Source organism: Dendropsophus ebraccatus, chromosome 10, assembly GCF_027789765.1.
Source record: "Dendropsophus ebraccatus isolate aDenEbr1 chromosome 10, aDenEbr1.pat, whole genome shotgun sequence".
NCBI lineage: Eukaryota > Metazoa > Chordata > Amphibia > Anura > Hylidae > Dendropsophus > Dendropsophus ebraccatus.
Window position 1 is genome coordinate 75,023,930 of NC_091463.1, and position 16,085 is coordinate 75,040,014.

The 16,085-nt window shown below is 45.2% G+C and overlaps 1 protein-coding gene across 1 annotated transcript; it reads right to left on the reverse strand.

Moving 5' to 3' along the window:
* Positions 1-3,191: 3,191 nt before the first annotated feature.
* On the reverse strand, positions 3,192-11,409 carry CCDC97 (coiled-coil domain containing 97). Its single transcript, XM_069986737.1, has 5 exons — positions 11,270-11,409; positions 9,179-9,676; positions 5,412-5,663; positions 4,177-4,303; positions 3,192-3,814 (listed from the first exon to the last, which is right to left on the reverse strand). The coding sequence occupies exons 1-5, from the start codon at positions 11,358-11,360 to the stop codon at positions 3,661-3,663; spliced, it is 1,122 nt and encodes a 373-aa protein (XP_069842838.1). The 5' UTR covers positions 11,361-11,409; the 3' UTR covers positions 3,192-3,660.
* Positions 11,410-16,085: the final 4,676 nt, after the last annotated feature.

Here is a 16,085-nt window from a genome sequence, read left to right on the forward strand (position 1 = left end):
GGTTTGCAATTAACCTCCATTCACTTAAATGGAACTAAGCAGCAAAACCCCGCCCAAGCTGGAGACAAGAGTGGGGCTGTCTCTGGAAGAAAGTGGCCATGTTTTTGTAGTGCTGGATAACCCCTTTAAGTTGTATGGAATGGTAATAAGGCACCTACATCAGCCTTTGCCTCCTGAATCTGGAAGAAACAATGCATGCTCCATAAGGATTCTCTCCTGGAAGTATTGCTTTTACAAAATAGAGAAGTATAGATAGTATGGATAGTATAAACCTCACATGCTGAACTGCTTACAGCAAGGATGGGGAAACCTCTTGTCCTCCAGCGGTTGCAAAATTAAGTTTCCCATCATGCCTGGACAGGCAAAGTTTTCACTTTGGCTAACTAAGCATGATGGGAATTGTAGTTTTGCAGCAGCTATACAGCTGATGGTTTCTAGTCCCTTGGGTACAGGCTGTGCCACGTGTATGAGGCCTTAGGTGCAGACCTTGTGCCTCAGAAGTGAGAGGTCAATTTGCCAAGTAATAAGGGGGGGTGAGACCTGTCTTCTAGTGTCTGTGTATTATAAGGAGGTGAGAGGTCAGCCTGTTAATGTCTGTATTAGGAGAGAGGTTAAAGGTCAGCTAGACTTAAGCTCATTGTAAACCATATGGCTGTGTCTGTTTTCCATCTAGTAGTTGCCGATTAACTGGTACGGTCTCCTTCATCCAACAATCAATAGGAAAAATAATCCGGATTTTAGATCAGGTACAGGTTATAGCCTCACATGAATGCAAGATGTGCTGCAGAAGAGGCGTAGGCCATCCGCACACTGGCTGGATGCCATCTGATGCAGCTTTACAGGGGGGGAGGGGGACAGTATCCTAAAGCTTGTGTATTAGGGGAAGGTGAGCTGCCCGTCTGCAGAGGTAAGAAATCAGTAAGCCGGAGGGGAGCCGCGTCCTGTTGTCTGTTTACTAGGAAGGGCTGGGAGCTAGGGGTGAAGTTACATCTGTCGCTCATTAGACCTTGGTGACTCACCATGAATGATGCCAACTGTGTTGGGGGCACTGCAGGGGGTATGAGAAAAGAGTAGAAGGAGAGATGGTCGACTTATTCATCTACGTTACCAGAAAACATGTGCTCCGTAATAGGAGGGGGTCGGCTATATCCCCCACATCTGTTTCTGCTTTAAACTTTTGGATCTCACCAGGATGAATGAAAGAGGCACAGGTCGTCCCCAGCCAGCGGATCATACAACCTGGCTTCTTACACGCCGCACTGTTACGCGGCTCACAGTACAGAACACGCTCAGTATTACAGGCAACATATCCCCAGATCTGGCTTGTAGCTAAACCAACTATGTACTAGGCCAATTGGAAACAAGAATTGTTGGTTGATCCCCGCATTAAAGCTGTGCTGCCACCTAGAGGTGGAGAGGCAAACTATACATCTAGTTCTAACCCATAAATGGCATATGTAAGGGTAGGTTCACACTACAGAATCCGCTCGGATAGGGTGGATAGGCGCGCCGCCACGAACGGGTACTAGCGACGGAATCCGCCAGAACTTAGCTGTGTGGACTCCGTAGTGTGAACCTACCCTAATAGAGAAAAGAGGTTCAGTAATGGTGCGTTTACACAGGCAGATTTATCTGACAGATTTTGGAAGCCAAAGCCAGGAATGGATTTGAAAAGGAGAAATCTCAGTCTTTCCTTTATGACCCATTCCCTGTTTATGATATGTTCCTGGCTTTGGCTTCAAAAATCTGTCAGATAAATCTGCCTGTGTAAAGGCACCATAAGATGTACAACATAAATGATGCTAAAATGCAAAAGGGGAGCGGGGTATTTACTAAAGCTAATGAACGTAAAAAAGTGAAAACATTTTTTACATATATCGTGTGCCCTGTTGTCCGCTCCCTTTCCTCAGACCCGCAGCTGACCAGTGTTATATAAGTGAGAGTAATTGGAAACAGGAATTGCTGAGCCATTGGATGCCAGGACATCTAATCCTTGGGATACTGCTAGTCATGTAACAGCAGTCACTGGAATGCTTTCCAGACATCACCATGCAGCAGTCCGCACCCATATTGTAATGGTTCTGCATCCAGGAACCTCCTGGCACCTGTTATTAATGTGTGAGCACAGATTCAGGATCAGTCACCACTTGAGGATAGAAGATCTGTCTCTACTGTGATGAATGACAATGGTCCTAGTCAGTATAGCTCCCTCTATGGAATATCAGGAAGCATAACCCTGGAAACATGTCCTAGTTTTCGAGATGTCAGTTTTAAACGAGAAGTCTGGTGTAAATAAAAATTTTCATGCAGACAGGGAGGGACATAATGAAAAATCCCGACTTACCTCTCCCCTTGCCACCCAGTGATGTCATGACTCGGATGATGGATTGCTCAATCAGCCAGTCAGTGAATGGGAAAGGACACCGCTGCAGTCACTGACTGGATGAGCAGGCAATCCATCAGCCAGATCGAGTATTCGGTTGGAAGAATGTGGAAGCTGAGCCACCATGATATATTTGTCAATTTCCTAAAAGCATTGCAGAATGTGCGCTGGGTGTATGGAGCATCCTGCTGGAAGAGGCCACTGCCATTAGGGAATACTGCTGCCAAGAAGGAGTAGATGTCTGCAACAGTGTTCAGGTAGATGGTATATCGCAGTAACATCCACATGATGCCAGGACCCATGGTTTCCCAGCAAAAGACTGCCAATCACACTGCCAGCTTGGTCTTCTCCCTAGAGAGCAACTCAGTGCTATCGCTTCACCAAAACATGCAACCAGATTTCCACATGAAGTAAAAGAAAACATGATTCACCAGACCATGACTATCGTAGGCAATGTCAGCAGTGGATGGCAGTCAGCATGGGCACTCTGACTGCTCTGCTGCTACACAGAGATGAGTGTGACTTGTGCATGGCTGTATCCATGTTTTCGAGAACTTGCATAAAACACTTCTGGTAAGGGCTAACCACTATATACTGGGAACACCACCACAACACCTGCTGATCTGGAGATATTCTGACCCAGTCCTCTAGAATCACCATTTGGCTCTTGCTCCTTACTCTCGTTCTGCTAATATACAGTGCCACCTCCTCCAATACTGTTGTATATCTACAATGGTGGTGTACTGGTGGCCATGTGGGTTGTCACCCAGCTTTCCCAAACTACTAGACATGGAGAGTGAGCTTTAAGTAACACTTACCAGACTGAAATTTTATTTGCTCCTTTGCTTCCCATAAAGTAGAAATTTCTATCAAAAGAGGCAACCGAATAACAGATTCTTCCCTGCTATCTACAAGTACAACAGCTTGTGTATATTTGTCCACCATCACTGGTATTGCTTAGAACATCCAGGAACATAGAAAAGCACAATACACATAAAAAAGAACCATGTGTCCATGTTGTCAGCTGATTTTTTTTTTTCTCATGAAAACATTCAGATTCAGTTCATCATTGTCTTTAGGAACTCTTTTGCACATAACAAAAACATCTTATGCTTTTAATGGAAAGTCCGACATTGAGAGAATTGCTTCATCTTGTGCCAATAGACATAACTTGATATCTGCTGCCATCTAATGGCCGCCCCGGTGTATTGCACAGCGGCTTAGGTCCACAGATATATGAGGATACAATATGTTTAATAAGGGATGTATGGTATAAATCACTTGCTGCTGTCCCTTTCCACTCCATTTTCCTTGTGATCCTCTTCTGCTTCCATCTCATCTATACCCTCATCGTCATCATCAAAGTAACGTTCTTCTTCATCCCGATTGACAATGTCCAAATTATCAAAGTCTGGGTTGTCATCTACTTCACTAGAGAAACAGAGCGCAAACAATGGATTGATAAAAGGGGGGTAGATTATTGTATACATTATGAACATGTATCACCTACTCAGGGTCTGACTGCAGTAAAATATGACACCAGCGCCCCATCCCTCCACCAAGCAAGACCACTCTGGGGAGAAACTGGATGGCCGAGCGTGTGCACTACTGTTACAGTCAACTCTATTGAACATACAGAAACAGCTGGGTACTATTACTCAACAATTCCAGCAGTGGGCGCTCTGTCAACTCACAACATCTAATACAGATAACAAGTAACTCATTCACTTAACGGTGATGATAAATCCCTCCGTAACAACCAGTGACTTTACAGAACATGAAACCTCATTTACCTGTAGTCAAAATCTCGATCTTTTCCATCCAAGAATCTCTGATGCATGCGGCTGATGAACTCCTCCCTCATCAGTGCCCGCTCCTTGCTGTTCACCTCTGGCTCATCATCAGATTTTAGTTCAGTCTCTGTAGGATAAAGGACACTGTAAGCAATGCACAAAATCCAAAGTAGACGCAGTGGGGCTTAAAGTGTAAATAATGTTTTAATTTTTTTGCATAAATCAATAGTCCAGGCGATTTCAAGAAACTTTGTAATTGGGTTTATTAGGCAAATCTGCCATTATCTGCATTCAAAAAGGCTTTCTCCAGGTCCCTCCCTCCTCTCTCATTCACTGCTCATTATCAGGAAATCTCGACTCTTACATCAGTTGAGTCCTGTCTAATCTATGGAGAGGGGAGGGGGGAGGAGGGAGATTAGTCGCCAGCAGTGAACAAAGGATTACACAGCAGGAGCTGCATGAAAGCCTCTATTCAGAGGTCAGAGAGGTCAATGCTGACTTCAGAGGAGATAGCCCGGTGATGTAGTTGTAAATTAACTCTTTGTTGTCCTGTTTTGGTTCCTCATCTCCCTCCACCCCTCCCCTCTCCATAGAAAATCAAAAAGACAGGGGGGAGAGCTTCAAACCTCTTTTTCACGACCGTGACTCTTTAAAGGGGTTTTCTGGGCAAAACAGACTGATGAGCTATCCACAGGATCACTAAGGATGGACATCATGGTACCATTACACCAACAAATACTAACTATAGGAGATTAATTTTACAAGTTCCTATAGTCAGATAACTAACTTAGCATGCATTCAAGTCTATACAGCCCCACATACACCTTCTCACGTACAAAGTACTTTAAAAGAAACTCCTATAAACTTATAAGGTTGATATGTAACAAGGTTGAATCAGTGAAGCTCCAAATACGGAGACCCCTTTGATCACTATAAAGAAGGTGCAGCAGCGCTCAACACAGTGCCCCTTCACCCCTGTTGTTGTCCACATGGGGTAGTATTACAGTATATGGGCTATGAGCTGAAACCTTCTTCCAGACATATACCTGATGCTACTTTATAAGCATACAGTAGTGTACACTCATAGGGGCCCAAGAACATATACAGTAAATACAGCGTGTGCTGAGACCTTTGACCAACTCTCATTCTAAATCTAAGTCCTAAGCTATTTCCCATGACAGTCTACAGCATGTGGATATGAATAGAGGCCAGCTTAGGAGGTCTATGTGACTCACCTTCCTCATCAGTGTCATCCTCCTCTTCCTCCTCCTCACAGTTCTGCTCCAGCTCCCGTTGGGCTTCGAGCCTCCTCTGCAGGGACTGCTCTTCGCACGAATTGAGGAGAACGTCTGATAGAGAAGTCGCCTGAGCCATGTCCCGACTGTTCTGTGACATGATCTCCTCCTCGCTCTGGTACTGCCCCACATAGTGCTCATACATGAGAGGGTCCCGAGCTCGCATCTGCTCATCACTGAAGTATTCACCGTCTATTTACAGAAGGAATATATAAAAGCATGAGAGTCCAGATAAAGCAGAAGATCTGGCAGCCTCTTCACCAGAGAAGTGGGCAAAGTAGGCGTAAGGCAGATAGTTACACTTTCATTATCATTTCTTGCTGGCAATGGGATACACTGGTAAAATCCAGCTGCCTACACGGCTGTTCAGGTGCGCGCAAAGGACGGAATTAATCCGGCAGCACCAATCAATTTAGTCTTTGGCAAGCGCTCGAACAAACATGCTGGTGGCTGGATTTTAACAGTGTATAATATATATATATACACACACACACACACACACACACACACACAGGCCCCTTTATTAGGTACACCATGCTAGTAACGGGTTGGACCCCCTTTTGCCTTCAGAACTGCCTCAATTCTTCGTGGCATAGATACAACAAGGTGCTGGGAGCATTCCTCAGAGATTTTGGTCCATATTGACATGATGGCATCACACAGTTGCCGCAGATTTGTCGGCTGCACATCCATGATGCGAATCTCCCGTTCCACCACATCCCAAAGATGCTCTATTGGATTGAGATCTGGTGACTGTGGAGGCCATTGGAGGCCAGTGAACTCATTGTCATGTTCAAGAAACCAGTCTGAGATGATTCTAGCTTCATGACATGGCGCATTATCCTGCTGAAAGTAGCCAACAGATGTTGGGTACATTGTGGTCATAAAGGGATGGACATGGTCAGCAACAATACTCAGGTAGGCGGTGGCGTTGCAACGATGCTCAATTGGTACCAAGGGGCCCAAAGAGTGCCAAGAAAATATTCCCCACACCATGACACCACCACCACCAGCCTGAACCATTGATACAAGGCAGGATGGATCCATGCTTTCATGTTGTTGACGCCAAATTCTGACCCTACCATCCGAATGTCGCAGCAGAAATCGAGACTCATCAGACCAGGCAACGTTTTTTCCAATCTTCTGTCCAATTTCGATGAGCTTGTGCAAATTGTAGCCTCAGTTTCCTGTTCTTAGCTGAAAGGAGTGGCACCCGCTGTGGTCTTCTGCTGCTGTAGCCCATCTTCCTCAAAGTTGGACGTACTGTGCGTTCAGAGATGCTCTTCTGCCTACCTTGGTTGTAACGGTTGAGTCACTGTTGCCTTTCTATCAGCTCAAACCAGTCTGCCCATTCTCCTCTGACCTCTGGCATCAACAAGGCATTTCCGCCCACAGAACTGCCGCTCACTGGATGTTTTTTCTTTTTCGGACCATTCTCTGTAAACCCTAGAGATGGTTGTGCGTGAGAATCCCAGTAGATCAGCAGTTTCTGAAATACTCAGACCAGCCCTTCTGGCACCAACAACCATGCCACGTTCAAAGGCCCTCAAATCACCTTTCTTCCCCATACTGATGCTCGGTTTGAACTGCAGGAGATTGTCTTGACCATGTCTACATGCCTAAATGCACTGAGTTGCCGCCATGTGATTGGCTGATTAGAAATTAAGTGGTAACGTGCAGTTGGACAGGTGTACCTAATAAAGTGGCCAGCGAGTGTGTGTGTGTATATATATATATATATATATATATATATATAGCATTCTTCTGTGTTCTCCCAGCCCCGTTTCTGTGTCCCCTCTGGCCAAAGCTGACACAGAAGCCGGGGCAACACAGACAGCGGAATCAGTGCTGCAGCGCTAATAAAGTTTATGGAAAACTTTATATGCATTCATGTGGTACATTCGCTTTAAAGTGTCACTGTTTTTTTTTTTTTTTTTTTGGGGGGGCGCAGAAATCAATAGTACAGGCGATTTTAAGAAGCTTTGTAATTGGGTTTATTAGGCAAATATACCATTATCTGCATTCAAAAAGCCTTTCCCCAGGTCCCTCCTCCTCTCTCTCATTCACTGTTCTTTATCAGGAAATCTTGACTAGTTTACATCAGTCGAGCTCTGTCTAATCTATGAAGGGGGGGGGAGGAGGGAGATTAGTCGGCAGCAGCGAGCAGAGAACAAAGGATTACACAGCAGGAACTGTGTGAAAGCCGGTATTCAGAAGTCAGAGAGGTCAGTGCTAACTTCTGAGGAGATAGCCCAGTGATGTAGCTGTAAGTTAACTCTTTGTTGTCCTGTTTTGGTGCCTCATCTCCCTCCATCCCTCCCTTCTCCATAGGCAATCATGAAGATAGGGGGGGGGGGGGGGGGGGGGGAGAGCTTCAAACTGCTTTTCCATGATAAAAAAAAAGCATTTTTCGCCTAATAAACCCAATTACAAAGTTTCTTAAAATCGCCTGTACTATTGATTTCTGCAAAAAAAAAAAAAAAAATTAAACGACAGTGACATTTTAAGAGGAATCTATCACACGGAAAGTCCAATCTGCAGGCATCATGTTATACAGCAGGAGGAGCAAAGCGGATTGATATATAGTATTGTGGGAAAGTTACAACAAGGTAACCAGTAATTTAAAAATGGAAATTAAGTAGTCATGTGGATGGTCCTACTTAGTGACTGACGGTTGTGTATATGTGTGCTGATCAGTTACAGATTAGGCCGCCCACATGGTTACTTGGCCCCAAATGAGCAGAGGGAAATGGGGAAGGTTCCCTTTATTACTAAATTTTCCTGCAATCTTCATTTCTTTTGATCTTCCACTGACATTGCAGCCACCATGCACTGCAGCCCAGCATACAGGTACAGCAGCTCCAGCAGAAGTAAATGGACCCTACTTCAATTCAGCTATGTAAGATGATCAAGGTATGGATAATTTCTACTTACATTGGAGCTTATATATCTGTACGCTATTTTCAAAATTACCATTTCATTGCATTATATTAAAGGAAGTCATTTCTTAATAGACTAACATTTCAAAACACGTCCTGTTTGTTTTACCGGGAGTCACATGATTATGATATTTCTGTGTTTATTTCTCTTGAGTTTTGTACATTACATTCAGAACACATTATGGTGTACAGGCATGTCAGATGTAATGTAAGAAGAGATGGGCCGTACCTCAAATGTCGCATACACAGTATGCTAGAAGACTAAAGGTAGAGCTTACTTCTACTTGTCCTGGAACTGACATACCTGTAAGCCCTGCAGCAATGCATGCCGCTGAATGCCATGTATGCAATGTCAGCAAAAGACCAAAAGAAATAAACACCACAATCTCTGGGGGGTCAGAACACCGACTTATTTGCATAAATGTAAGTCTACATGTCTACAAGATTATTTTCATGGGTATAAAATGGCCAAAGTACCTCTTTAGGGTGCGTTCACACCTACAGGATCCGCAGCAGATTTGATGCTGTGTTCAGTTATTTAAATGAAATCTGCTGCGGATCTGCTGCGGACCCACAGCAGAAAATCAGCTGCGGATCCGGTAAAGTGTGATTATTTTCTCTGGTGCCCCAGCAATATAGCAAACAATGTATATGGCAGGAGTACTTCTTAAAGAGAGTCTGGATAAGAACTTCTCATATGTCTTACTAGCTTTATTATACATCAGAAAAGCGTGTGCTGGCGAGTCCATGTAAACAGAAAGGACATACCTGAGATCAGCTGCTGGAGGGCAGCGTACCTCTTGTTCCGGACTCTCGTATGATGATCTTTTTTGAGTGAGGCTTTGCGGATCTCCTTAAAGTAGAAATCTGCAGTGTAGTCCCCAGATAAGTGGCTAAAGCATTCAAGATGTTCTTCTCTAAGAACCTTCCGGAAACGTTCCAGGAAGACGATTGGCTTAGTCTTGTACAGGTCCAGAAGAATTGCCATCTTCTGCTCATGACTAAACTCGGGCTCTCCTATCTGCTGGCTGCGAATGGGCACCTGGCTTGCACAGATATTGGTGAACATCCCCAAGAGAGGACCACTGACAAGGGCCGGGTCCTGACTTATGGGGTCTTCTCGGCTCCCCAAATGCCTGGCCACTCTAAGGGCTTTAGCTAGCACTTTGCCATCGTCTACACTGGTGTCCATCTCATCATCACATAGGGGTTTCTCATCTTCTGTCTTCTCCTCCAGGACCACTGCAGCAGGTTCTGATTCATCTCCTTCATAAAAGAAAAAAAATATACATACTTTCAAATAACTGTTAGAGAAAGCATAGGGGTGGATACTTGGTTGTACCTGGTCGATTTTTTTTTTTGTAGTCAACACTACTTGTGATGTGTTGTGTGGGGTGTGTTCACAAATCACATAATGCCCCTAAGTGTTCTGCACAGATTAGGAGATTGAAAGGGGTTATCTGGTCAGATAAAATACACGTGGAATCACCCCCTTATTGACACTAACAATTTGTTCTATACTTGTTATAATCTTATCCGTCTCCTTCCCTCAGTTCTGAAACTACTACTATGTGCTGAAGACACAGAAAACGGCATGTGAGCTGTTCTTCCCCTCTCCCTCCTGAGTCTGCACATGTAAACATTGCCCCTGGCTGGCTGTCCCTGTACTCAGGGGCCGGCAGGGTTAGGGCCCTATTCCACCGGATGATTATCGTTCAGATTATCGTTAAATCATTTGAATCTAAACGATAATCGTTCGGTTGAATAGCAGTTAACGATTAACGACCGAACGAGAAATCGTTGATCGCTTTAGAAGACCTGGACCTATTTTTATCGTTGCTCGTTGGCATTGAATAGGATGTCGTTCGGTCGTTCGCAGCAGATACGAACGCAATAGCGAAGAAAAAACGATCGCAAATACGATAAGTAACGATTATCGTTCCATGGAAATGAGCGAACGTTTTCAGGTCTTTTGCAATAGTGGTCGTTTGAGATCGTTAACGATAATGCGAACGATAATCGTCCGGTGGAATAGGGCCCTTAATCACAGTAAGGTCACAAGTAATGACCTCATATTAAAGGAAAACTCTGGCTTAATTTACACACATTACAAAGTTATATAACTTCCTCCCCGGCATCTTTCATTAAAGTGAATGGGAGAGGAAAAGGCTGCCGGACGGAGATGACGGGGACGCGGCCGATGGGAGACTCAAGTGGCGATCGTCACTGGAGGGATGGTGAGTATAAAATGTGTGTCTGTTTTGTTCTTTGTTTTATGGTATCACCGGAGTTTTCTTTTAACCCTCTGGAATTAGAGACCAGGGGGAGAGGGACAGGGAGGGACAGGAAGGGGGAGACTGAGAGAACAGCTCACACACAGTTTTTTTTTGTTTTTAGCAAAAAGCAGCAGCTCAGAACTGAGGGAAGGAGACTGAATAGATAACAAGTATGGAAGGAACTGGTAATCCACAGGACGGGGGATGATTCAACATGTATTTTACATAACTGGAATACCGGCTCTGTTATAACTAAGTTATAACATAACTTTTATCCCAGCCACAAAGTCAATACAGGACCCTGTGCGCCCACATGGTAGCTGCTAGAAAAGTGAATGGGAGGTGACACTATGCACAGTGCCCCCTATGGGTGCTTGCTACCAATGGCATTAAAAGACACAGTACAGTATAGGGTGAGGATGAACAACAACTCCCAGCATGCCCTGACAGCCACACTGGGAGTTGTAGCTGTGCAGCAGCTCGGGAGACCTCCAGCCTGCAATAACTGTGAGAATATAGACCCGGCAGTCTCTGCTGCTTCCAGGACCCCACAAGACGTCTTCTCCCCGAGCCCAGAACTTACCGCCTCCATTCTTCTTCTCCTCCTCCTCATCTTCTGCTTCTGATTCCAATTTCCCAGGCAACTCCTGACAATCCAGACTGGAGGCCGCCATTTTGCTCCACCCGGATGTTGAATTAAGCCAACCGGAAGCCCGACAGCCGCCATCTTCCTACACCCACGAAATGCTTTACCAATCCTGCGCCACCTTACTGCTCCCGTTTCTTGCGGTACAAGCAGGCGGCGATGTTTGCGTTGTGGATCACGTCCTGTTTTCGTCTCATTTTAGAGCCGCAAACCATATAAGGTATAAGCCACGCCCTTCAGTGGATGGAAAGGGGTGCGGCTTCTCGATCTTTGTTGTGATGGCGCAGCGCCGTGCGGTCATGCCCGGTATTGCAGCTCAGTCCCCATTCAATTGTATAGGACCGAGCAACAGAGCAGCAGTACCGTGTGAGGTGATGTGCATGAAGCAAACTGACAGGTTTCTTCTCTCTGTTTTCGGCTATATAGGAGTTCTCTTTGTGGTAAAATGCCCCTTACCATTGTTATCCATCCGGGACTCAATCAATGTATTTACATCAGCTCATATGGGGAAAGCGGCAGTGCGCAAGGCATCCCACTGACACACTGAGGCAGGCGGAATTCAGTGTGAACATACCCTAAGGTATAAGGGTGCGTTCACACTATGGAATCCGTGCAGAGAACTTCCTGTGGATTCCGCCGCTCGCCCCCGCTTGAATTTCCGCCTGTGCCATAGACTCCACTCTATGCTCAGATTCCGCCGTCCACCCAAAGAATTGACAAGTCACTTATTGGGCGGGAATCCGCCTAAGTATAGAATGGAGTCTATAGCACAGGCGGAAATTCAAGCGGGGGCAAGCGGCGGAATCCACAGGAAGTTCTGTGAACATGTGAACGCACCCTAAGGAACCTGCAACTGTGGTGGAGCAGGACAGGTAAGTATTCTTAATTTATGTCAGACAACCCCTTTAAGCTCAAGGACCACCCTGATGACGGGTTCCCTTTAACCTCAGGAAACACTGACGTTTTCTAGAATCTAGCCTGCTGATATATCCCTATTGAATAAGGATACGTTTCTTCATCCTTTGCGCTATTATTTTAATCCTTATGCTAATTAGGTATTTTGGAGTATTGGGGGCGGGACTACTGCTTCAGTGCACCGATCTGGCCCACCCATCAATAAGGAGGAGGGGCTGGCCGGGAGCGGGTCTGTGCATTGGGAGCAATAGTCCCGCCCTCAGGGCACCAAAACACCTAATTAGCATAAAAATGTAACTCACTATAGGGCCACATCGGCAGGTTACTTTCCGTTTAATATAGACGAGTAAGAATTTAATAAGCAAATCCCCACATTGGCCCCAGCACGATGCTAGCACATACAACACAAGGGATTGGCTGCCGCAGTCACATGGGTGTATGGACCATCCAGTACATTACATGGACATAATGTTTGTTTTTATTTCAGCCTCAATTGTCTTATAAGATGGAAGATGTACTCCAATCTTACTCCTATGTTAAAGGGCTCATCCATAAAGGGCATCTCGGCATGGGCCACGTTCACATCATCATAATAATTGCTGTACTTTATATAGCACAGCACTTCACATACAGTAGCGTCATCCAAGTCTGTATGTATCTGCAGATGCTGAAGTGTCTGTAACAGCAATGTTCTGCAGCATAGTCTGAATGAGCTCTGCTCCCTCATGGTAAAGCGCTCACTGGTATAAACAGAATTGGAGTCAAGGTAGACACTGAAGAGTTTGCAACACTTTGGGCCCTATTCCACCGGACGATTATCGTTCGCATAATCGTTAAACGATCTCAAACGACCGCTATTGCGAAAGACCTGAAAACGTTCACTCATTTCCATGGAACGATAATCGTTACTTATGATCGTATTTGCAATAGTTTTTTCTTTACTATTTCTTTCGTATCTACTGGGAACGACGTCTTATTCAATGCGAACGTTTTGCGAAGGAGCAACGATAAAAATAGGTCCAGGTCTTATAAAGCGATCAACGATTTATCGTTCAGTTGTTAATCGTTAACTACTATTCAAACGAACAATTATCGTTTAGATACAAACGATTTAACGATAATCTGAACAATAACCGTCCGGTGGAACAGGGCCCTTACACAGATTGGATGGAGTGATTGGAGTCTGAATCATGCCAATCTAATACTGACAGCCAATTCTGAGGTAGGCAGTCACTAAGGGTCCATTTACACAGAAAGATTATCTGACAGATTATCTGCCAAAGATTTGAAGCCAAAGCCAGGAGTGGATTTGAAAAGAGGAGAAATCTCAGGCTTTCCTTTATGGCCTGATCTCTGTTTATAGCCTGTTCCTGGTTTTGGCTTCAAATCTTTGGCAGATAATCTTTCTGTGTAAAAGGGCCCTTAGGGTCCATTTACACAGAAAGATTATTTTACCGATTATCTACCAAAGATATGAAGCCAAAGCCAGGAATGGATTTGAAAAGAGGCGAAATCTCAGGCAGATAATCTTTCTGTGTAAATGGACCCAAAGTCATGTATAACCCTTTATTAATGCAAGGGTGTCAAACCCTCCAGCTGTTGCAAAACTACAGTTCCCATCATGCCTGGATAGTCAAAGCTTTAACTTGGCTGTCCAGGCATGATGGGAATTGAATTTTGTAACAGCTGGAGAGTTTGACACCTGTACCATATCATTTAGTTAATAACACAGTGAAGGCCAAATAACTCTTGCAAGCAACACTAAAAGGGGTTATCCAGCGCTACAAACACATGGCCACTTTCTTCCAGAGACAGCACTATTGTCTCCAGCTTGGGTGGGGTTTTGCTGCTCAGTTCCATTGAAGTGAATGGAGCTTAATTGCAAACCGCACCTGAACTGGAGACAAGAGTCGTGTCGTCTCTGAATGTGGCCATATTTCTGTAGCGCTGGATAACCCCTTTAATTGTTTAGACGTGTAGTAGGTCATCTGTACCAATGTCTGGGCCTGGTACTGCGGCTCATACTATTGGAGTGACTGGTAGTGCTTAGGATAGACCATTATTATCAGGGTGATGGAGAACTGACGACAGGCGCAGGATCATGGGGCTCTAGTGAGCAGGGGCCCAAGCAAGCCAGGTGGTACAGGCCAGTCCAATAATCAAAAGGGATATTTCAACTCAAACATAACTTTGTGCTACGCATAGTGAATTCCTTCCATACCTATTATAATCTATTCAGTCTCCATCTTCCAGTTCTGAGCTGCTCCTTTCTGCTGAAGACACAATATTCTGTGTGTGAGCCTTTCTCTCTGTCTCCCTCCTCCCTTCTGAGACAGCTGATGTAACGAAGTCCCTGGCAGGCCTTATCTGCAACATTGTAGCTTCTTTGTAATGGCAGGAAGGATAATCACAGTAAGTTCAATAGCAGCTTGCCCTTAGATTAACCCTCCTGGCATTACAAAGAAGCTACAAGGTTGCAGATAAAGCCTGCCAGGTACTGATTTACATCAGCCATCTCAGAACTGAGATGGGGTAGACAGAGAGAACAGCTCACACACAGATTTGTGTCTTCAGCAGAAAGCAGCAGATCAGGATTGGTGGAAGGAGACTAAACAGATAATAAGTATGGAATGTATTTTTAGTCTCACCATGGGCAGCAACATATCAAAAGTTATGTTTGAGTGGAATAACCCTTTCATACCAGGCATGCCCACTTCCTTCACAGGGATGTAGCACTCTCTGGAATCATTTGAAAAACAGAGGTGCCAGTTATCAGATCCCCCACTGAAGTTATCCAGCCTGAAAACACACACAGCCTATCCGCCTAGGCCATGGGTATTAAATTGGGTGGGTAGTGTGAAGCATAGCACCAGTGGCGTTTACTTGCTCTCATCTTTGCAGCTGCTGTACTTCTAGGAACAGTGGTGCAAGGAGCCGCAGCATTGTGCAGATCTTCCCCGATCAGCATGCAGACGCTGCTTCCACCAGCAGGTCGGGTTACCGCAGATACAGCACTGCTGGGTGCATCCATGTGCAAGTCTTACTGACTCAGGGATTGTGCACAGAACGCACCTGGCATGGATGAATGTATGGTAACCAGATCCTCCAGTGGCCGCAGCATCTGCACACTCATCAGGAATAATCTACATTACAGCAGGTATGTGTAAAAGCATTATCCAGGCTTAGAAATGCAGCTCAGTTTTAATAGCGGGCACAATCTGAGGACAGAGGTGGTCCTGTTTTTGCAAGAAAGCTGTGTTTATCATCATGGATAACCCCTTTAAATTGGATAATAATGCAGTTCCTTGCATAACTGCTACTAAAAGTATAGATTGCAGAGATGAGTGAAAGTACACAGAAAGGCTACCGAGGCCCCTTCAAGCAGCTGATCGGATCATTGAGAAGCACATATGGGTTATGGTTGTATAAAGCGGCACTTTATATATCTTTGTGTGTGACAATGGGAGGCATTCTTGTCTAAAACATTTTTCATGTGGGGGTCCAACCACTGGGTCCCTCTACCCTGCAAAACCCCTCCCTATTCAGTATCAGCAGCACTGATAAAATTAGCCTGGCACCTATGAAGGGCTAGCAACAGAACCACGTCAGCTCAGGGAAGCCGGTGCTGCAGAGTTTTTTTGAATCGCTTCCTGGTGCCAGTCTATTACCAATTACCAGCCCGGGCTGAAGCACTGGAAGCGGGCCGGCCTGCCCCCAGTGTGACGCGGTTCCATTAAAATCAATGGAGCCGCGTCATAGATGGCAGGGGTTTCCTCCTACTGGGGGCAGGCTGGCCCGGTTCCAGTGCTTCAGCCCCAGCTGGTGCTCAGTAATAGAC